At 28.0% G+C, this 24,937-nt stretch overlaps 1 protein-coding gene and 1 pseudogene across 1 annotated transcript; one reads left to right on the forward strand and one right to left on the reverse strand.

Annotated features, from left to right (window-relative positions):
* The first annotated feature begins 8,507 nt into the window (after positions 1-8,507).
* LOC124924660 lies at positions 8,508-9,731 on the forward strand (annotated as a pseudogene).
* An 11,550-nt stretch (positions 9,732-21,281) lies between these two features.
* Positions 21,282-21,982, reverse strand: LOC124927278 (cyclin-dependent protein kinase inhibitor SMR3-like). The gene has a single exon (XM_047467669.1). The coding sequence runs from the start codon at positions 21,896-21,898 to the stop codon at positions 21,551-21,553; it is 348 nt and encodes a 115-aa protein (XP_047323625.1). The 5' UTR covers positions 21,899-21,982; the 3' UTR covers positions 21,282-21,550.
* Between the last annotated feature and the right edge of the window lie 2,955 nt (positions 21,983-24,937).

A 24,937-nucleotide genomic window follows, 5' to 3' on the forward strand; every position in this document is an offset into this window, starting at 1 on the left:
CAGCTAGTCATAGCATGGGTTGTATATTTTAATATAAAGGGTTTGTCATCAGCTGGTTATAACATGGGTTGTATATTTTAATATAAAGGGCTTGTAATGACATGGGGTGACATAGGCATGAGGTGACAGAAGTATGGGTGACTGAAGTATGGGTTTGCATAAGAATGACGTGGCATAAGTATGGGTTGGATGAATTATGAATAAGGCAAGAATATCCGACCCCTCGGTCTTGACACATATTTTCCTCGGTCTTGACACCTATTTTCCTCGGTCTTGACACATAATTTTTTTCATGGGTCCTTGGTTTTGGCCAGGACCGAAGATACTCGGTCGAAAGTGAATTTGTGGGTGTGACACTAACAAATAATTGTTTAGATGAAACGGGTACAACAATTCATTTTAAATTAATTATTTTTTTCCCTTGATTTTTCTAAAATAATTTTTAGATAATTGAGTACAACATTTATCTTACATAATTTATTTTTATTATTTTGATCATTTTTCATAATTAATTAAGTTGTAATTATCAAAATAATTAGCCAAATTAATTGTTTTAATTGGTTTTTGGTTAATGGATTAATTATTTTGACTTTATTTATTCAAAAATAAATCAAAATAAATATAGTAATTTTATAAATTGGGACATAGATTTGTTGTCCTTACACTCTCGTATCCCCCGATCTTTTACAACACAATAATCAAGATGAAATTAAAAGAAACGTTATTGTAATTAAAGAAACGAGCAACACTTAGTAGATTTGTCGTGATCTCGAGTACATGTAAGACATTTTTCAAGTATAGTGACCTATCATAACTAGATAGAATAGATGTTCCAACATTAGAAATATTTAGAAATATTTAAAGGTGTACCATTACCATGTTATATTTTCTTTATATGTATATGGTGAATGAAATTGGAGATTATCAAGGTTTGATGTGACGTGATTAGTGACAGCTGAATCGAGATGTCATGTCGGATCTGTAACAGTTGAGAAAGAAGCAATCATAATAGTGGGGTAAGTTTTCCTTAACGTTGCTGAGTAAAGATTGGACCTGGCTTAATTAGTTACAATTTATATATAAGTGAATTAATTATATAATTTTTGGCAAACATATAAATTAACAGTCAAAGGAACTGGCAAGACTTAAGAACAATCATCACAAAACCAGATGATTTATTTTGTAGAGTTTCAAAATCTAATCCGTTTATATTAATTTGTAACTGTTTGAATAACACACTTATATGTATTCAATAAAAACTAACTATAAATTCAATTTAATTTAATATGTTGACACCATTTTATATCAAGTTTCATCCATTGTTTATACACAAGGTTTTGCATATTTTAGTGTTTCATTAAACTATCAAGTGTTAACTAAATATGAACATAATTTGGAAATCATTGGTTTACTTGCAAATAAATCTCTTTTGCATTATTATAAAATGAGATTAAAACTATAATTAGATTCTGAAGATTAGATAATGGAAAATTTAGTGTTTTATGTTACGAATTCAAGAGTTGAATTCAAGGTGAACTTCAAATTATTACTCTTGCTAAGCAGTCGTTAATTCAAGCCACCAAGTCAATCCCTTAGACCTTTCATGCATTTTTCCATGCCCATTGTTTGAGTCTCTAAGACCAGACCAAGACGGCTCCTCGACCCTTAGCAATGAAACCTTCAATCGTGGACATCGGCCCATCGACACCTTTGGACGCTTTCAACAATTTTCCATCCCCGTAATATATCACTGCCACGTATACATTCTCCATTGAAGCCCTCGCAAGCACAAGAACATTAGTTAGATCTAATTAAGTGTATGTTTTAGTTTATAATTTGTGGTGTTTTCTTGCCTTGATTAAATATTTGTAGATGAATGCTTATAAATTTTCCTTTCATTTCTAATTTTAATTTCAAGGCCAGCAAATGTTGGGCTTATACTTTAGATCCAAATACTTCTTGTAAATATTTTTTTTTTGTCAGACCTTAGTCCTACATAAGAGTTAATGTAAATCTAATGCAATTGTTACACTTTCTTATAAGCTTCTCCAAAGGTTTTCAGAACTATGGTTAAACATATAATAAACAAACTTATATATATTTATTGTAAATGATAAAACTTTTTACATTATAACAGGAATAATTCAGAACTAGGCTTAACATTTCAACAAATTTAAATACATGAGAAATGAATTAAATACAATTCAAAGAAAAATGCATAAAGTACTTCATGATTCCTAAAATAAGTCAAGATTCTCAAACGAACTAAAATCAACATGGAGTCGAAGATCCTAGACAAGTGCGCCACCTAATTCTCGGGTAGTCATATTTGATAGCATATTGTAATTTATGGGCCTCTTGTTTGTACAATCATTTGATATATACTTTGCGCGTACTATAAATATATTAAGGCCTTGATTCGGTTTGAGTTTTTAAATAACCCAAACAAAATCAAAAATCATTTTACTCTGCTCTTATTCATCAAATCACTCAACTCATTAACCAAAATACTAAAATACTCTTTTATTTTAAATTATTATTTTTTATTTTATTTATATATATCAATATCACTTAAGTCTTTTTATAAAAAATATTCATTATCTCCTCGAAATCATCGACCATCATTATTTTTTTCTCCATCTAAGTTTTTTAAATAACCTCAATCCCAACAAGACTTACCGTTTATATTTAATTATATTTATATTTAATTATATATATATATATATATATATATATATATATTTGTAAGAAGGATAACAATTCATCTATTTATGTGTTAATATTAAACAGTTAATTTTTTTTATTAGACTAAATTTTAAATATATAATTTTTTAGTAATTTATCTTTATATAAACCAATAATTTTTTTAAAAATAACCCGTGATCAAGCCTTACAAGTTTGTATGATGTTGGATTATTTAGAATTTTTGTTGGGTTTTTGAAATAAAAATATTATTCTAATTAAAAAGTAAGTTATTTGTATTAAATTTAAATTTTAGAAAAATAAAATAGATATATAATTTAATATTTTGATGGATAAATATTGATTGTAACAGTTGAAATAAAAAAAAATGTGATATAAATTATAAATTAAAAAAATCACATCAATCGATCTATAAACACTTTTCACAACGCTTTTGAATCAATCAAAGCTTGGTCGGTCCTGAGTGTCATTTTGTCTTCATTTTTGTTCCTTTCGGTAATAAAGATGAAATAATATTTTATTTATTTTTGTGTTGCAAAATTCTTTTTTTTTTTTTAAAAAAATGAAACATATTTATATTACCTTAGGCTTTTAGGGGTGTGCCACATTATTAAATTCTTCACATGCTTTGGCGGCTGTCTTAATCGCCATTTAAGGTCTTGTTTGGTAAACACAATAAACACTGTTATTTTTCATCTCTGGTTGACATTTTTAAATGTTAAATATTCTTTAATGGGCTTAAGTATTGATAATGTTGCATAAAATTGGAGAACTATTCTTTTCTTTGCAAACCAACAAAATTGTTTAATTAAAAAAAAGTTATTCATTTTAGTTATTGCGGTTAAAATGAGTATTTAATATTTTTTTAATGTTATAAAAAATAAAATAAAATAAAATAAACGTGCTTTAATTAGATATTAATTTATTTGAATATATATATATATATATATATATATATATATATATATATATATATATATATATATATATATATATGTGTCTATTATAGAAAATAAATGCTGCTAAAAGAGGCTCAACCGCCCAAATTGAAAAACTGACCAAATTGTTTGTGATCTAAACATGTTAGAGATTTGACCCATCATTTATTTTAAAATTAAATATTTTGGTATTTAATACTTAATAAATACATTAATGCAATTGTTGATTAAATGTCACCAATTTAATTTTTACTCAAAACGGTTTAAATAAAAGTGTTAAAAACATTAATTAGTTAAAACAATTTGAACGTATAAATTTCACTCAATATATAAGAGTAGTGATATAAATAAATTATATTATCAAATTCAATTATGGAATCAAAACTAAACCATATTGTTAAAACAACAAATATTGCTACTACATAATTTCAAAATATTTAATGCTACATGGGGTTATGGTGGCCCAAGTCCACCTCATAATCGACAAAATCCTTCATTTCACAAATAGTTACTTTGTTGACTCCATTGTCTATACATGATACATCTCACCAAACATCACATGGAACATTTACTTTTAATTCAAAAAATATTAAGTTATTGAATTCCTTTCACTCAATGAGTAATGTTTTTCTAGTGAGCCTATATAATTTGTTACAAATATACTAAAATAAGGAAAAGCTAAAAATAAAAAAAATTAAAAAAAAAAAGTAAAGAAAAGTTTTTTTTAATTATTTCCCTCATAATCCAATAAGATAGTTCAAGTGATAAGAATCGATGTCAGAGATATCAAAATTACATATTCGATTCTCTCTTAAAACGTTTTAAATTGAAGTAGATGACATTACTATATGAGATTGTGCTAACTTATTATGTTAAGAAAAAAACCTCTTAAATATAATTTTTGAGTTTTTGTTCAGTTGGAATTATTTAAATAATTTTAATATAATCAAAATATTATTTATTTTCTCCCTTCACCTAAAATATCACTTAATTCATTAACTAAAATACTAAAATGTGTTTTATTTATTTTTCATTATATATTCATACATTTTAAATCTTTTTACCAAAAATAAAATATCCGCATTCTCATAACTCCATATTATGACTTTGTTGGGATTCGCGTTATTTAAATATCCTGGTTATTTAAATGATTCATGATGATTTGAGGTGGATCTATTTTGGGAAAAAAAACTTAAAAAATATTAATATATAATGATAAAATAAAAAATAATAATTTAAAATAGAAAGTATTTTAATATTTTTTTTTTTGTAATGTATTGAATGATGTAAGGGAGGAAAATGAGATTGATACGATGTTTTTGAATTATATACCGAAGAAAAGCATATGTGTTTGATACCTGTCATTTCACATTATTAACCATAGAACATAAGAACATTAAAGATGAGAATGACCTTAATAGTACATCATAATATATAGGATATTTTACATTTTAGTTAAGTATCTTGATAAATACTTATTTTATCTTGTGTTTATCACTATGTATATGCAATGTTGTATTTTAATTATGATTAATAAAGTCCAAGATTACAAACCTAAGCTGTTATATTTTAATTTAAAATATCCCTAGTCATAAAATAGATAATATGAGACATTATCTTTCTAAATAGACTTTGCATATCACCCAAAGACAATAATTGCCAAGTTTGAAACTCGTTTTTTATTTATTGAACAAGTGATAATTCTTAATAATGTAAATAACAAAGTCATGCTTAGAATGAAAATAAAGAGTAATTGTTAAGAGGTAACACATTTAAGATCACCCAAATATATATATAGTCTCATTTCATTGCAATTATATATAGTGTTATATCTGTTAAATTGTTCCTTGTTATTGAGGGCGGGTTTTAAATTCCGGGTAAAGGGGTCAGAGTTTTCTGTTATGAAAATGGGTTAGAGCATAAATATTTTTTATGGGTATTTTTCTCATAACATAGTAAGATTGAGAGAGAGTGAACAGATATATGATTTTTCTACTTCCTTCTTGTTCTTTGGTTGATCCAGATAAAGAGGTTGGGGGAGCTTTTGATTGTGAATTATTTCAATCATTCATAGTATAATCACTTCTTTCATTTGAGAGCAGGACATGTAAGTTTGTACTATTGACATTTCTTTGATTTAGTGAAACTTATCTCTCCCGTGAACGTAGGTCAATTTTGACTGAACCACATATATTGCATTGTTATTGCTTTGTGTGCTATTTCAGTTTTAGTAAATCTGTTGTTCGTTATAGACGATTTCAGAACTGATTTGTCACAAGTTTAATTTCTAAGAAGATCCATAGTTTTATGGTTGCAAAACCCAACAATGTCCTCAAATTTAAATGGCTTGAGATCTTATAAATGAATAATATAATTTTTACAGAAGTGGATCCAATATCATGAAATTGGTTTAAATTTTCCATTCTAGAATATGTTCATGAAACTTCCTTATTTTAGTATATTTGTAACCCGTTCAAAGGAGCTACCCTTAATGTATTGAATATTTCTGAATCCTATTGTATGTTTGTTTCTGTTAATGTATATATAATATAATAATATATTATATTGATATATTATTATATTATATAATATATTATATTATAGTTTCCTTATATTGCTAATGTAACTCAAGTATAAATACCTTTACTATATTGAATAAAGAGTCACACAATTATTCTATTTCTCTTAAACGTCTAACATGGTATCAGAGCTTAGGCTCTAAGGTTTATGCTCATTTAAGGTTTGTGTATTTATTTTTGAATATTGATGTTCACGTTAATTCAATTTTAATGAAGAAGTCTTCCAAGTTTGCATTCTCTACCGTTGCTGTGTTGTCACAAGTACTTTATTAGAGAACACTTTTCCCAAATTTTCTCTTACAGATATTCAATCACTCTTACAAAAACTTCAATCAAATCATGGTACTACATCTTCTCCATTGCCATCTTCTTCAGTGTTATCTGCCACACCAGGTACTTCTACCTCATGATTTTTTGATTCAAGATGTTGTAATCATATGACTTCTAAATCATTTTTTCTCACATCCACTAGAAAGCCTATTATTTTGTATATTGTTCATACTGCTGATAATACTACTTTGAATGTTCAAACTATTAGTACCGTTCAAACTTCTATATTGTCCTTATTTGAAACATTTTTTTTCCAAAATTTTCGTTAAATCTTATTTATGTTGGACAACTATGTGATCTCAATTTTAACATAACTTTTTCGAGTAATGGTTGTGTTGTTCAAAATCCTCAAACAAATAAAATCATTGGAACGGGACGTAAGGTTGGACAATTGTTTGAACTCACTTCTCTATCTCTTCCATCACAATATTTTGTTGGAGCTATCACTTCTCAAATTTGGCACTCTCGATTAGGTCACCCTTCTAATGATCGTTTGAGTTCTTTAATTTCTAGTGGTTCTTTAGGCCCTATTAAGACTGAAACTTTTGATTGTGTTTCTTGTGAGCTTTTTAAAGAACACACTTTACATTTTTTTCCTAATAATTCTAATTCCTTAGCACCTTTTGATATGATTCACTCTAATATTTGGGGTCCTACACCACATAATACTATGGGTAGTTTAAAATATTATGTGATATTTATTGACGATTTTTCTCGTTATACATGGATCTATTTGATGCGTAATAGGTCTGAATCGTCCTCAATTTATATTCGGTTTGCTAATATGATCCAGACTCAATTTTCCTCAAAAATTAAAATCTTGCGCACTGATAATGCCATGGAATACAAAGAAACAAAATTCATAGAGTTTTTAGCACAAGAGGGTACAATTATTCAAAGATCTTGTCCTGGAACTTCTCAACAAAATGGTCGGGCAGAGCGAAAACATAGACACATTCTTAATGTTGTTCGAGCCCTTCTCATCTCGTCTTCTTGTCCCAATAACTTTTGGGGAGAAGCAGCTTTCACAGTTGTTTATACTATCAATTGCATTCCTTCTCCTGTCATAGGTAACATCTCTCCTTTTGAACGTCTTTTTAATCGAGCTCCGAATTATCAAACTCTCAAAGTTTTTGGATGTGTTTGTTTTGTTTTATTACAACCTCATGAATACAGTAAATTAGAATCTCGAATTCGATTATTTTGTTTCTTAGGTTATGGAATCGAACACAAAGGATACAGGTGTTGGGATCCATTGTCTCAACGTCTTCGTATCTCTCGTCATGTATCATTTTGGGAACATAAGATGTTTTCAGCTATATCTAAATTTAGAGTCAATGAACCTCCTACTCAATTTTTTCGTGATCCTACAGTACCTTTGTTTCTTGACATTTCTTGTGTATGACCATTTAACAATTCATGCGACTTAACTCAATCTGTATTTCCTACATCGACATCTTCTCCATCTCAAAATCCGGCACATACCTCATCTGATCATATCATTCAAGAATCTTCTTATTTTCTACCACCACCATCACCATCACCATCACCTCCACAACCACCACCTCCTCGTCGTATCAATCATGTAAGTCAACCTTCTGTTTGTCTTCGCAACTTTCATGTGTACTCAGCTATTGTCTCTCTCTATGAACCTCATACTTTTCGCAAGGCCAACTCTAACCATTTATGGCAGCAAGCAATGATAGAAGAATTGCAAGCACTTATCAAGACAAAAACTTGGGACTTTGTTGATTTACCTTCACATAAGTCGGTCGTTGGTTGTAAATGAGTTTTTAAAATTAAGACACAAGAAGATGGTTCAGTTGAACGATATAAAGCTCGCCTTGTTGCTAAGGGATATACTTAAGAATAATGGTATTGATTATGAGGAAATGTTTGCTCCTGTCGCTCGATTGACCTCAGTTCGTAGCCTCATTGCAGTAGTTTCTAGCAAAAGATGGAAACTATTTCAAATGGATATAAAAATGCATTTCTTAATGGTGAACTAACAGAAGAAGTGTATATGCAACCTCCACCTGGGTATGATCGTCCTCCAAATAAAGTTTGTAGACTCCGCAAAGCTCTTTATGATCTCAATCAAGCTCCTAGGGAGTGGTTCGCCAAATTTAGCTACACCATTGGTAATCTTAGTTTCAAATTCAACTCTTATGATCATGCATTGTTTTTGCGCAAAATATATCAAGGTTGTACCTTACTTTTACTTTATGTGGATGACATGATAATTATTGGTGACGACACAAATGGAATCCGTGATCTCAAGAATTTTCTACACCAACAATTTGAAATGAAAGATTTTGGACAATTAAGTTATTTCTTGGGACTTGAAATAGCTTCTGACAAATCCGGTTACTATTTATCACAAGCTAAGTACACAACTGATCTCATATCTCGGGCTGGTATTACTGACACAAAAGTTGTTAGCATACCCTTTGACTCCACAGAACATTTGGCTTTTACTGATGGTACTCCACTAAGTGATGAAACACTTTATCGACAACTAGTTGGTGGTCTTATATATCTTACTGTCACTCGGACAGATATTGCATATGTTGTCCATATCGTGAGTCAATTTATGTCATCTCCTCGTACAACTCATTTCTCTGTCGTTCTTCGTATATTACGATACATTAGAGGAACTTTATTTCATGGACTGCATTTTTCTCACTCTTCTCCTCTAGAGTTACGAGCATACTCTAATGTTGATTGGGCAGGTGATCCAACTGATCGTCGATCCACTACTGGTTATTGTTTCTTTCTTGGCACATCTCTCATTTCATGGAGAAGTAAGAAACAAACTGTTGTTTCTCGTTCTAGTACAGAATCTGAATATCGTGCTCTTGCAGATACTACCTCTGAGCTTCTCTGACTACAATGGTTACTTCAAGATATGGGTGTTTCTTCATCCGCTGTTATTCCACTTTTCTGTGATAATAATAGTGCAATGCAGATTGCTCATAATGATGTATTTCACGAACGTACCAAACATATAGAAATAGATTGTCATCTGACACGCCATCATGTCGTTAATGATACCATACAATTGATTCCCATTTCTTCGCAAGTTAAGATTGCTGACATTTTTACCAAATCTCATTCTCAATGTTTTCAAGATTTAGTCTCCAATCTCAAGATGTTCAATTTTCTTCCACCTTTAGCTTGAGGGAAGGTGTTAGTGTATATAATATAATAATATATTATATTGATATATTATTATATTATATAATATAATATATTATATTATATTCTATAATATATTATATTATATTATAGTTTTCTTATATTACTAATGTAACTCAAGTATAAATACATTTGCTATATTGAATAAAAAACACACAATTATTCTCTTCTCTTAAACGTCTAACAGTTTCCTTTACTGCTTTGATGAAAAAATGTTATTAGCAAATTTGTGTTTTCTATGAGTACCTAGAAAATTTTAAGCGCCGTTGCAAACAACAAAAACTCTTTTAACTCATAAGTTCGGTTGTTGAGTATCGAATGAGTTCACCTTGAGTGTCCCGATAAAAGATGTTGTGGATCTAAAACAAACTGAAAATTTGTAGGGTCGGTGTCTGTGATTCTCCAATCCTAGAACAAACCCCAACAAATCCTAAACCTCATTGGGCCTCGACAATTGCGAACGGCAACTTGAATACAAGCTCATTTACATGTTAAAAATAATTTAACTTGTCTTCTAAGCATGATTCTCAGTTAAGATTAGTGTTAAAAAAACTCAGAGTTGCACACCTAAGATTTTGAGTCAAAACAATTACTTCAATTTATATCACATCTCATTCCATGATTTTTACATTACTTACTCATTGCATTTCAACATTTCCCCTCTGATCGAAAGGTATTTCTTGTATGATTGATATTTGTCGCAATTTAGGCTATCTTTCTGTATCCGACGATTCTTTTATGTAGATCATTATTTGATTACATTTCCAACCTTTCATCTCACAATCATCGCATTTAACACCCGTCAAATCTTTAATCTCCGAGTTCATCCATCCATTAAATTTTTTCATATTCATTAATTCTATGAATCATTTATCATACATAACATAATAATATAATATATATATATATATATATATATTGTTTTTTCACTCATAATTAAACATTTTCAAATATTCATTTTTTTCTACAAAAGTTGAAAAAAATTTCATTTAAATGTATGTATTTATACAATTAGTTCAACTTATTAACTAATAAAAGTTTATTTAAACGTACCTACTATTAAAAATTACTCATTTAACTCTATTAATAATCATGATTAATTATTTTTTAAAATTAAATATTTATTAATTAAATATTCATTTTTTCTCTTTTTTTTATTAATTAGATTATCTCTTTTTACTGTTTTTTTTATTTGATTATTTCTTTTTATTTTTTTCTATTATTTTGTTTATTTCTATATTAACATAGATTATTTTAAAATTAATTAGTCTCTTTTAAGAACTAATACTTGAATATTGTAATGTATAAAGTAGTTCAATTTTGATACTATAATGTTTTCATATTTTGCTTAAGTATTTTTATTAAATAATTATTTGTATTATCTTGTTTTAAGAAATTTTATTTGCGATGTAAACTGTTATTCTACAAGTTGAACATAGATTTTGTACTCGTCATATTTATGCGAATTTGAATAAAAATCACCTGGAAGGACAAATAAATATATTATTATATAAATTAGCTAATTAAATATTATAGTAAATATTGAATTACTTTATACGTTACAATATTAAAGTATTAGTCTCTATGTTGATATACTAAAAAATAAAATAATTAAAAAAAATTAAATAATCAAATAACAAAATAAAACAAGATAAATTGATTAATTAATTAATAAAAATATAGACAAAAGAAAAAATAGTAAAAGTTGATAAATAAATTAATTAATTAATAAAAAAAGAGAGAAAAAATGAATATTAAATTAATAAATTTAATCTTAAAAAAAAATTAACCATGGTTACTAATCGAGACTAGATGAACCAATTTTTAATAAAATATACGTTTAAATGAACTTTTATTAGTTGAGAGGGGTCGTACAAATAATTTCATTAATTAATTTATAAATGTTAACCATGTAAAAAATATATAATTAAATCATTTCAATAAACAAATGAATAATTCTAAAATTTTAATAAAACTTACTTATCCAAATTAGTAATTAAACCTTAAATTTTGATTTAGATTTAATATTTAGTAAATTATCAATTTTGTCTATAACATTATCTCCTTTTCATATTTTCAATTATTATTTCCAACTAAATAATACATAAATATATTAAAATATTTAATGTATTACATGTTTAACCATTTACATTAGACACAGCTGTTTTAGGTTTATCCAGTATTAAAAAAAAAATGGTACTATTAACTGGTTATATTTTATATTATATGAAAAAATATAATAAATTTATATTATAATTAATACAAATGATCTATTATAAATATTTATTATGATTTCAGGTTTAAACCTTCTTAATTTAAGTTTTAAAATTATTTTTTATAGAGTATCGGTGGAAGGGTGACCCTAGGCCGGGCTGTCTCTGGTCTCACCCATATACCACTAGGGCCTACCTAAAGCCCAAATGATAAACTCAATAAATCATTTATTTTTAGTGAATAATTATAAAAAAAAAATAATTTATAATTTTTTTTTCTCAGCAGCATTATTTTTTATTTTCTTCCTCCTTAAAAATAATAATAATAGTTGTATATTTAAAAATTGAACATGAGATATTCAATATTTTATATAAAATTAGTTTCATTTAATATTTAAAAAATTAATAGTGAATATATATATATATATATATATATATTATATTATTTATATATTGAGGCGTATAAGAAAGGTTTTAACTTTGTTTGATTCTTTGACTAGGTAGGCATAACGTGACTCTCATGACTATGATCTATTCAGATCTAACATATATAAAGTGTTTTTTTATGGAAAATAAACATCTTTTTTCCATGTGACGTGACCTTCTATTTAATTATTCTCAATAAATAAATTTATCAACTAATTAAATCTATACAAGCTACCTCAAGTTCCAACAAGATTAACTTAATAAAATTCAAGATTATTGCAAGACCAATTTTAGACGCTAAAAACTCAGTCGTTAAAACTTGTTTTAAATTTAATAATTTGATAAAACTAAATTAATGATATTAAGGACAGTTTTTTTGGTAGTTAATATTGTTTTTTTTTTTATTAATAGTGTTGCTTGATGTAATATATTAGGGTAACTCAACTAACTAAGAAAAATTTAATTGAAAATTAAAAAGATAATAATTATGGAATTGTGCTAATTTGTTTTTAATAAATATGTTACTTTATGTGGTTTAATCAAAATGAATTGCCTTTATAAAGCTCAGCTAAAATGAAAAAGAAAATTAAGAATGTCTCTTCAGTATTTTATTATTAGCATTCTTAATATTTTAATTAAATAATATATTATATGACAAACTTAAATGTATTTTTGAGATTTTAAAATATACAATTTAAAATAAATTATGTTTAAATTATATAATTTTAAAAAAATATTTATTAATTTATAATTTACCTTTATGTAATAATAGTATATATATATATATATATATATATATATATATATATATATATATATATATATATATATATATAACTTTTTTATCTTATATATTTCAAATTAAAAAATACATATAAATTAAATTAATAATAATATAATAAAATTGAATAAATTATTAATATAATTCAAATATATTAATATATTTTTTTTCTTAAACTTCTTAAATTATGAATTAATAAATATTTTTAAAATTATATAATTTATACCCAATTTATTGTAAATCATATATCTAAATATATATATATATATTTTTTAATATATAAATAAATATATTATTTAATTAAAATATCATATCATATTTTATTTTATTTTCAGTAACAACAACTTCCAACTCCCTTATCTGTAAAGTACCTTAAAGTTAGAACAGTATTAAAATAAGAATAATGTCATGTTTTCAGTAAATATTTAAAATGGATCCATTTTATAGAGTCGAAATTTGACTATATATCTTCAAATACTTTTGACCTCATTTTGGTCTTCCTCCTATTCATTTATTTATGAAATAATTATTTATAAATTCTAGTAGTAACATAATTAATTTGTTTGAGAATTTTTATTTGTAAAGGAAGAATTGATTTTATTATTTTACTGATGTTTAATACTATGTGATCAAACGCATTTAAAACAATAATAATAAAAAGTAAAAATATTGACATAAATTAGTATAAGTTAATCACAATACAAAATACATGTATGAAATATCAAAATTAAAAACTCATAATCAATAGAGACTCAAATTAATTTCTTTGTGGTGTGGAAGCATATATTCTTACATGATTGTGTTGGATATTTTTTCCTCACAATCACATTGATATAAAGTAGCTGACGTGCCACTTTTTAATGGTTGCTTATGCTATTCTTTGGTTACTTTTTTACTTTATTCTCATCATAGATTTTTAGATGATTTTGTGTAATGTACACTTATCAAAACTCAAAATCAAATTTCTCCTTTTTTTAATAGGTGCATGTAATTCTCCCATTGTATTCAGACACTACATTGGGTTCGATCAATTACGAAGTAGCTCGAAAAATTTCATGTTCTTGTAATGAATCTTTTGTATCAAGTCAATTTGTAAATTTTTACACCAATTAGTGTTGAGTTTTACAAATAAAAAAAAATAAGAATGTTTTTGATAAAATATTATTGACAAGACACGCGCTAATTTCTATTTTATTGAGAAAACATATTAAATATATCTATATCATTATTTATAGAATAATCATTATATAAAATTAAATAAAAATTGCACTATAATTTGAATACATATATAAAAATAATAATTTAGATAATGATCATATCTAAAACATAATCTTATATCAGAAAATAAAATAAAATTATTTTTATTTAAGACATTAAAATATGTAAGATTTTCTCTTCCTAGTTGGAGAGACCCAACTTGACGTGAACTTTATTTAGGCTAATAATATATAATGTGAAGGAATATTATTATTCCACTTTAGGTTAACTGGTTTTGAGAATAACAAGAGAGATCAGAGCAAAAACATATTTAAGGATTTGAGGTAGCAGCTGAAGAAGATTTTCGTTTGTCGGAGTTTGCACCGTTTGATCGACTTTAAACGTTGACATCTTGTTAGTTATTTTTGGGGCTACGTTCTAAACGGTGAAGATTTTTTTTTTCTGATTACAGAATTGATAAGGTTGGTTGATCTTTACTATTTCTGCTCTTTGTTGTTAATTGCCAAGATTGTTGTGTGATCTTGATGCAATTGATTAGTGACTCTATTTTATATATAGAGTGAACCTCTATTTGTAACCTTGTTGATGATAGTGGATTGTTAAGTGGCCTGACTGGTCCCATGATTTTTACTCTCAATTTAAATAGAGGTTTTCCACGCTAAATCTTGTCTTGCATTGTCGTTTTGATTTCTTTATGTTTTGCTCATCTCTTATACTTAGTTAATTAGGAAAGAGTTCTGTTTTGAAGAATACATTTTCCCATCAAAGTGGTATCAGAGCTTGGTTTTATTTGAGTATAAGGATGGAGACTAACACATCCAGAATGGTGAGCTTTAATGGTTCCAATTATAATATCTGGAAGACTAAAATGGAAGATTTGTTGTATGTGAAAAGTTTTCATTTGTTAGTGTTCTCTTCAGTAAAGCTTGTAGAAAAAAGTGTGGATGATTAGAAATTCTTGCACAGACAAATATGTGGTTATATTCGTCAATGGGTTGATGACAATGTTCTAAACCATGTTATCTCTATTACTGATGCTTGTACTCTTTGGACTAAACTCAAAGAATTATATGAGAGAAAGACAGGTAATAAAAAACTGTTTTTGATTGAGAAATTGATGTCCTTAAGGTATCAAGTTGGTTCTCCGATAACTGACCACTTGAATACTTTTGTGGGAATTATTAATCAATTGGAGGCGATGAAACTCATCTTTGATAACGAGATACAATGCTTATGTTTACTTGGTACTCTGCCTAATTAATGGGAGACTTTTAGAACAACTCTGTCCAATTTTGCTCTAGATGGTGTTCTCTCAATGAATTTAGTAAAAAGTAGTGTCTTGAATGAAGAGATGAGACGAAAGACACAAGACTGTTTTTTACAATCAAAGGTCTTGATTACAGAATCCAGGGGAGAAGTAAATGGTGAGAAAGTAATCGTAGCAAATCTCATGGGGCTTCTAATAAGTGGGAAAATATTGAGTGTCATCATTGTGGCCTAAACGGCCAGATCAAGAAAAATTGTTTTAAATTGAAGAAGGAGAATAAGAAGAAAACTTAGAACACACTCACTACTTCCAACCATAGAGAAGGTAAAAATCATGATGATGTTGCTATTCTTGAGAATTTCCTTACTGTTTGTTATATGGATGTTGAGAATCTTAATATGTCTTGTGATGAGATGAATTAGATTGTAGATAGTGGTGCTTCTACTAATGCTACATCACAGCGAGATTTTTTCTCAACATATGAGGCTGGTGATTTTGGTATTGCTCGTATGGGAAATACTAGTCAAGATCAAGTGGTTGGAATTGATAATGTTTGTGTGGAGATGGCCAATGACACTACTCTTGTTCTAAAACAAGTTAAACATATTCTTGATATTCGCTTCAATTTTTTATCGGTTGGAAGATTGGATGATGAAGGCTTCTGTAATTCTTTTTCTAGAGGTGAATGGAAGCTTAAAAGAGATCAATGGTTGTTGCTAAAGGTAAGAGACTTTCGAATTTTTATGTTGTTCGTTCTGGAATATCTAAATGTTACATCAACACTTGTGAAGTTGATTCTTCTTCTGAGTTGTGCCACAAATGTTTGACTCATGTTAGCGAGAAAGGCTTAACTATGTTGGCTAAGATGAATGTGTTATGTGGGGTTTTAAATGTGCACTTGAAGAAATGTCTAGATTGTTTGGCTAGAAAATAAAAGACAAGTGTCATTTACATCATCTGAATTGAAAAGAAAGTCAGAATTATTAGACTTGCTGCATTCTAATGTATGTGGGCCAATGAAGTCAAGATCACTTAGTGGTGCATACTACTTTGTAACCTTTATTGATGACTATTCTCGGAAGGTTTAAGCCTATACATTGAAGACTAAAGATCAAGTGTTAAACACATTCAAAGTGTTTCAAGCCTCAATTGAGAAGGAAACTGAAAAAAGGTGAAATGTATTCGAACAGATAACGGGGAGAGTACATTGGACTTTTTGATGAGTATTGCCGACAACAGGGTATTCGTCACCAAAAATTGCCTCCGAAAATACCACAATTAAATGGGTTGACTAAAAGAATGAATAGGACACTTGTAAAAAGGGTGAGATGTGTTCTTTTACAAGCAAAGTTGCCAAAATATTTTTGGGGTGAAGCATTGAGTACAATAGTACATGTGTTATTCGTAGTCGTGATGCTGTATTTATGGAGGATTATACCATTGAAGATATTGATAAGGTATACGAGGTTGTTCTCACTCAAGTAAATGAGGAGATGGTTGAGTGAATTCAAATCCAGTTGCTCCTAACTTGATAAACACTAACAATGATCAAATTGAAAATCAAGGTATGGGTTTACATTCTAGTAATCCTTTAAATACTAATAATTTTATTGATGTTGATTCTAGTAGTGAATCTAATGTTGGAAATGAAAATGAGCAAAGAAATGAAAATGTTGAGGAGTTTATACATTCTAATGAACTAAGACGGTCTACTCGGCAGAGACGTCCTTCAGTTAAATACCCAACAAATGAGTATGTATTTTTCATTGATGTTGAAGAACCTGAGTGTTTTTAAGAAGCTTTGGAAAGCGAAAATAAAAAGGAATGGATGGATGCCATGGAGGATGAGATGCAATCTTTTCGTGTGAATAACACTATTGAGCTAACAAATCTTCTAAGCTTTGAAAAAACGATGATTTTATTGATTGAAGCAGGATGATCATACTTCACAGCATAAATATAAGACTAAAAGGCTTCTCGCAAAGAAAAGGTATTGACTTTGGTGAGATCTTTGCTCATGTGGTGAAAATGCAATCTATTCGTGTGGTTCTTGGTTTGGCCGCTAGTCTTAATCTAGAGGTTGAACAAATGGATGTGAAAACAACATTTCTTCATGGAAATTTAGAAAAAGAGATATATGTGGAGCAACTATAGGGTTTTCAAGACAAATTGAAAGAAGGCTATGTTTGCAAGTTAGTAAGAGTCTTTACGGTTTGAAACAAGCACCGCGACAATGGTATCGAAAGTTTAGTTCAGTTATGATTGAACATGGGTACAAGATGAACAAGATTGACCATTGCGTTTTTGTATGAAAATTCTCTACTGATGGTTTTATTATTATTCTACTATATGTAGATGATATGCTGATTGTTGGAAAAAAATTTCTAAGGTTAGTGAGTTAAAAGATACTTTGAGTAAGTTTTTTGTCATGAAAGATTTGGGACCAGCACGTCAAATTATTAGGATTCAAATTGTACGTGATTGGGATAACAGAAAGTTGCATTTGTCCCAAGAGATGTACATTAAGAAAGTTCTTCGACGCTTCAATATGTACAAATCTAAAGTGGTGAATATTCCTGTAGCTTCTCACTTTAAGCTTAGTCATATCAGTTGTCCTTCTAATGATGATAAGTTTTTTATGAAAAACATTACATATTCTTTAGCAGTTGGTAGCCTTATGTACGCTATGGTTTGTACTAGACTTGATATAGCGCACGATGTTGGTTTGGTGAGTAAATATTTATCAAATCCAGGAAATCACTAGGAAGCCGTGAAGTGGATTATGAGATATCTCCAGGAAACGATGAATTTTCAACTAACTTTGGGATGTGAGAAGCCTATGTTAATTAGATATACTGATTCGGATATGGCCGAAAACTTAGATAATCAAAAATTTACTTTAGGATATATGGTGACTTTTGTCGGGGGAGTTGTGGCTTGACAATCTAAATTGCAAAAGTGTGTTGTTCTTTTTACTACTGAAGACGAGGTTATAGTTGCAGTTGAGGCAACAAATGAGTTATTGTGGTTGAAAAAATTCACAATGGAACTTGAGTTGAAACAAGAAAGATACGTCTTATTTTGTGATAATCAAAGTGCAATTCATCTTGCCAAGAATTATTCATTTCATTCAAAGTCGAAACACATTAAAGTTCGTTATCACTGGATTCGTGATGCATTTAATGAGAAGATGTTAGAACTTGAAAAGATTCATACAGATGATAATGGATCAGATATATTGACAAAAATGTTATCACGAAACAAGTTCAAGTTATGTCGCTCGGTTGCCGAGTTGACATTACCCTCAAAGTAGTCAGTAGTATATTTTAATAACAATACAAAATACATGTATGAAATATCAAAATTAAAAACTGATCATAATCAATAGAGACTTTGATTTTCTTTGTGGAAGCATATATTCTTGCATGATTGTGTTGGCTATTTTTTTCTCACAAATCACATTGATATAAAGTAGCTGACGTGCCACTTTTTAATGGTTGCTTATGCTATTCTTTGGTTACTTTTTTACTTTATTCTCATAATAGATTTTAGATGATTTTGTGTAACGTACACTTATGAAAACTCAAAATCAAATTTCTCCTTTTTTTTTTAATAGGTGCATGTAATTCTCCCATTGCATTCAGACGCTAAGTTAGGTTCAGTTAGGTTCGATCAATTACGAAGTAGCTCGAAAAAAATCAAGTTCTTTTAATAAATCTTTTGTATCAAGTTAAAGTTTAGAAGTCAATTAGTAAATTTCTACACCATTTAGTGTTGAATTTTATAAATTAAAAAAAAATATATGTTCTTGATAAAATATTATTGACAAGACACTAATTTCTATTTTTTTGAGAAAACATCTTGAAAGTTAAATTAATCTATATCGTTATTTATAGAATAATCATTATATAAAATTAAATAAAATCCCGCACTATAATTTGAATACATATATAAAATAATAATTTAGATAATGATCATATTTAAAAAAATAATCTTATATAAACAAATAAAATAAAATTTTTTTTATTTAAGACATTTAAAATAGAATTGTTATTCGTGATAAAATATCAATTCCAACATCTAATCATGGCATAACACTTATTTGAAAACACCTATATTCATTTAAGAGGATCCATATGAGACTAAGTAAAACCACTACTAATTTTTTTTAATCTTTGTCAAACTAGTTTCTAAAATGCATAACAAAAAAAAATATTGAAAACTAAATCATGATTTATGTGATGATTTATGTGGTAATCTTTATAAAATGAGTTTTCCAGTGAATGTCGTATGTGTTATAAAGAGAAGCTCACATCCTCTTGCAAATGTCCATAGTTAGATATGGAGCCTCTTTGGACCAAACCAAACCGGGTTCAATGGTTGGGAAGTTTGGATGGAGGTAGTCAAATTGACTGGTCTAAACAATCGACTTTTATTCTTATTATTTTTTAGTGGATTATTAATTAGCTTTAACAAACGACTTTTTTACAACTATAGACGACCGATGATGATGTCAGTCATGACGCTGTATGAGGTAAGATATTGTATGTAATTTATGTTAAGTTTCTCAATTATTTTATTTAAAAAAAAAACATCTACTCTCCATAGAAAATATAAAATAAAAAAGGGGGCACATGTAGTGTGATGGAAAAGAACATGGTCTAAAATTGCATGTGAAGTTGTGGTAAGCAGATATTATAAATAATTCCAGTTCCACTCTTTTATTTATGGGATTGTTTGTTGATTTTGAGGAAAGATACAAAAAATGGGAACTCTTTATTGGGATCGCCAAAGATTTTTTCTTTTTACTTAAATTATATAAATGAATAAATAAATAAATAAATACTCTCCCATCCAGCAAATACATATACTACCACACAATTATTTTAATAAAATTATTATTAACTTGTCTCAATAACGACAAATCTATTTTTCTTTTTCTTTTTCTTCACAATAGATAGATAGCAACTGCTCAACCTCTCAATATCTATTACACGCCATAATTAATCACATCTATGTCTACCCATTTCTTCAATCAAACCCAATTCACTTTTACCCCTTTTTTATCTTTTGTAAAAAAAAACCAAATTTTCAAGACAAATTTTACAAATCTTTTAAAATCTTGTCAATTTCTTTCGATTAGAGCCTCGAGGAAGGAAGGAATGAAGGAAGTCGAAGCACGAATATATGATCATGACATACAAATCGAAAGTTTCAAGAATGTATATTGAGGATCAAATCAAACACTAGAAACTTACCACATATTCGTAGTTACCACTAAGTTAATACAGAAATAGTTTCAAAATAATAGAACATTCACGTCGATAAAACAATATATTAGAAAACGGGTTTGAATCTACACGGTTTTGGTGAGGATAATTAGTCTTTTGTTTTCAAATTCCTACCTAATGTTTAGATTTTGACAAGCTACCTGAATTTTGTCTTATTATTTATTAACAATAGATTAGGTTATAATGCGAATAATCAAGAACAAATACATTGATATAAATAACATAAACCCTAATTTCTGTTCTAACAATCAATCATCCCCTGTTTCATTGATATTCAAACAGATATTCATCATAATCCTAATTGCATAATCAATTTGTGTAGAAGAAGAAGAAGAAATACTGAAAATAATTCACATTGATTAGAGTAATAAATAAATAAAAAAAAAAAACTGTAATCGAGTGAAGAATGAAAGAAAGAAAGTTATAACGGAAATCAGAAATCCGAATCCCAATGAGAATATATAACTGATCTGAAATGAATTAAAACAAACATAACCAATTGATGATGAACCTGAAATGGAAGTCCTGACGTTCATAAGAGATGAACATAACCGTCCGATCTGTTCACAGAAAATTTGATGATCGATCATATTTGACGAATTCAATTCACGGACATCTTCTTTTCACACCAGATTTGATATTACTATCCAATTGATCTCCAGATATAGAAATCGTTCTGAAAAAGCAATCAATCTCTTCTCTCGCCGGTACAAATCCGAAGAAATCTAGCTCGCTTAGCTTTCTCTTACACGAAATCGCAGGTCTCTTCTTCTTTGGAGCCGGCGGACAAACGAAGATCGCTGGAATTCTGTTTGCAGGTGATGTAGGCGTTCTGCACTCGTTTTCTTCGTTCTCTGACTTGATTTTGTCATCATTGAAAGTGATTGTATGATCAATTGATCTTATCGGCGGAATTCTGATCTGCGGTAACTGTAGCTGTAGCTCCGTCGACATAATGGAGAAGATGGAGGAGTTTAGGAGAGAGAATATGAATACATATAGAGAGAGAAAGATAGTGGGGACAGAGAATGAATGAACGGAGAAGGAGTAAAAGAGACGTTCACGGAGGCGTGCTTACGACGGAAGAAGATAAGAGAGAGAAAGAGATTGTTTGGTTGTTTGAATAAAATAATAATATTTTTTATTTATTTATCTTTTTGATTATTTGCACAATTAAATTCATTCTTATATATATTTTTTTCAAATAACAAATAAAATGATTATTTTCAAATAATTTTGATTAAACTATATTATATATCAAACAAGCCCTATATTTGTATTGCCATGATTTTATCTATTTATTATTTTTTTAGGTTAAATTTTAGGCGGGATAAACTATTTTCAAAAAAATAATAGGCGGGATATATACCGCGCATATATATTATAAAAATTTAGAGATAAGTTCGATTGGGAAATTGATTATTATCTAAAATAGAATGAAATTAATAGGAATATAAATTATGTAGCGTTAATAATTTTTATTAAATTGAATTATGTGTTTGTTTTGAATGTTTGTATGTAATAATTTTTGAGTGTTTTTTTTTCATAGTATTTTGAAGGATGATGAACTTGGCTAGATTAAGCAATGAAAAATTTGTTTTGATATTTTGTTACACCTCAATAGAATTATTAAGGAAAAAGTGTGTGACACTAAAGTATAATAGAATGTTGCAAATCATAATTTTGCGAAACTTAAATGATCGAGCATGCGTTGACGAATGATATTACAACAATATAGGTGAATCTCGGTAGTAGTTTCTTGTAATAAACGAGCAAAATTTATCCTTTTACTCAGAAAAAAATATATTAGAGACTATTTTTCATTTCTAAATTGAGAATGTAGATTGTTTGATATAATTTTTTTAATTAAATAAATAGTTTTTATTTATTTATTTATTTATTTATGTTAAATTATTAAAATATTATTAGAATTTAATACTTTTATCAATAACAAAAAAAGAATTTATTTTGATATTTTAACTTATAATTTATAAGAAAATTTTAGTAGTTTTTGGAAGATTATTAATTCTATAATTAATTTAATTTTTCATCTAATGAAATTATATTAATTATTTAATACAAATAACCATGTGTCAAACAAGCCAAATTTATATATTTAATGTTTTTTTTTACTATAAAGAGAAACTATATATATTATATATATATATAATGACGACACTTATATTTCCACACTTTATTAATTATTTCTTTTCGTGTCTAATTCAAGCTATAGGCGGGAAATAAACCGCGCATAAGTATTTCAAAATTTAGACGTATCATTTATATCTAAAATAAAATGAACCAAATGAGAATGTAAATTATGTAGCAAATCATGATATCAAGATGAATAGGAAGTTTACATTGATTTAGCAAGTATTAATTTATCAAGGATAGGTTCAAATTGAGCCATTTATATACAAACTAGAATCATCCCAAATTGGAATGTAAATCATAATATCAAGATTAATCTTAAGAATAGAAAGTTTACATATGGCAAGTATTAATTATCAAGGTTGCAACTATTAAATATTATATATATTTATATATATTGCTATAAGCATGTTGTAGTGAGCTTATATAGAACCATTATTTTGTGGGCTAGACCAAGAAAATTTATATTTGGAATTTAGTTGTAGCTGGTGACTAAGAGATCTCAATGCTTACATTTGTCATTTTCTACTCTCTTATAAATATGGGCAAATTTGGCACGATTAACGGTGACAAATTTTTTTGAGCGACGGTTTTTGTTAGTATCTTGTAAAAACTACGATTGCGTACATTGTTTACAGAATTTTAAGACACTAAAACAAATTTGGAATTGTGACTTTGAGTTGTTGATACATAATTATAGAGTACTCTATATTTTATTATAGAGTTCATAAATTTTTATTTTCAAAATTCTTATTTCGGCTAAATATATATTGATTTAACTTTTTTTTTTTTGTGTTAATAAGGGAGGTAATGTATAATGGCAGCACATGTAGTTCCATATTTACATAATCCAAAATTTCTTTTGGAGTCTAGTTTTTTTTTTTTTTTTTTTTGTCTAACTCAAACTATAGGCGGGAGATAAACCGCGCATAACTATTTCAAATTTTAGGAATGTCTCCGGTTATTATAAGCTCAAATTGAACCATCTATATCCAAAATAGAATGAATCAAATAGGAATGTAAATCATGTATAAAATTAAGGAATTTCAATATATCAAGATTAATCTTGAGAATAGTACAAAGAGTTTACATCTGGCAAGTATTGATATGTCAAGGTTGCAGCCCTTAAGGGGTAGTGAACTTACCATTGTATTGTGGGCTAGACCTGCAGGACTATTAATATAAATCTTTGGATTTTAGTTGGAGGTGTTGACCTAGATATCTCAATCCTTTCATTGTGTCATTTTCTAGTAACTTTTAGACATGGGTGAGCTAGGCTGATATCAATGTCAACTCAGTTTGAGTAGTTACTTTTGTTAGCATCTTGTGAAATCTACGTATTAGTGAAACCTCATAAAACAGAGGGAAAGTCTAGCTAGGATGTTGGAGAAATTTGGATAAGGTCGTCTCAAAATGTTTGGCTAACAATTTGTGAAAGGTGTCGGAGACGGTCATCTCTAATAATTAGATGATATTCATCAAATGTCGTCAACTATATAATGTGGTTTTAATAAACAATGAATGTGCATTGACTCAACTAATTTAAGAGACGACAAATGTGTTTTTATCGAGTTAAAAAACAAAAAGACTTATTATGATCAAGTCAATTAGGAGCTTTTGTTTAATGTTAACAGAAAGGGAATGAGGTGAAATAGATTGGTCGGACAAATTTTGTCTCTCGATGATTAATTTTTCTGTCATTGTAAATGATAATTCTCATTATTTTTTCAAGAGCTCACGGGGTTATAATACATGTTATTCGGGGAATATTACAATAATTTAAATGTTTTCTCGTTTGTAGTTTCTATTTCTATTCTATTTTGTAATTTTGAATTACAATTT

The sequence above is a fragment of the Impatiens glandulifera genome, chromosome 2, assembly GCF_907164915.1.
Source record: "Impatiens glandulifera chromosome 2, dImpGla2.1, whole genome shotgun sequence".
In the NCBI taxonomy this organism is placed as follows: Eukaryota; Viridiplantae; Streptophyta; class Magnoliopsida; order Ericales; family Balsaminaceae; genus Impatiens; species Impatiens glandulifera.

What these genes read in the sequence shown, in the direction of transcription:
- LOC124927278 (XM_047467669.1), bottom strand. Translation starts at nt 21,898, where the DNA reads ATGTCGACGGAGCTACAGCTACAGTTACCGCAGATCAGAATTCCGCCG.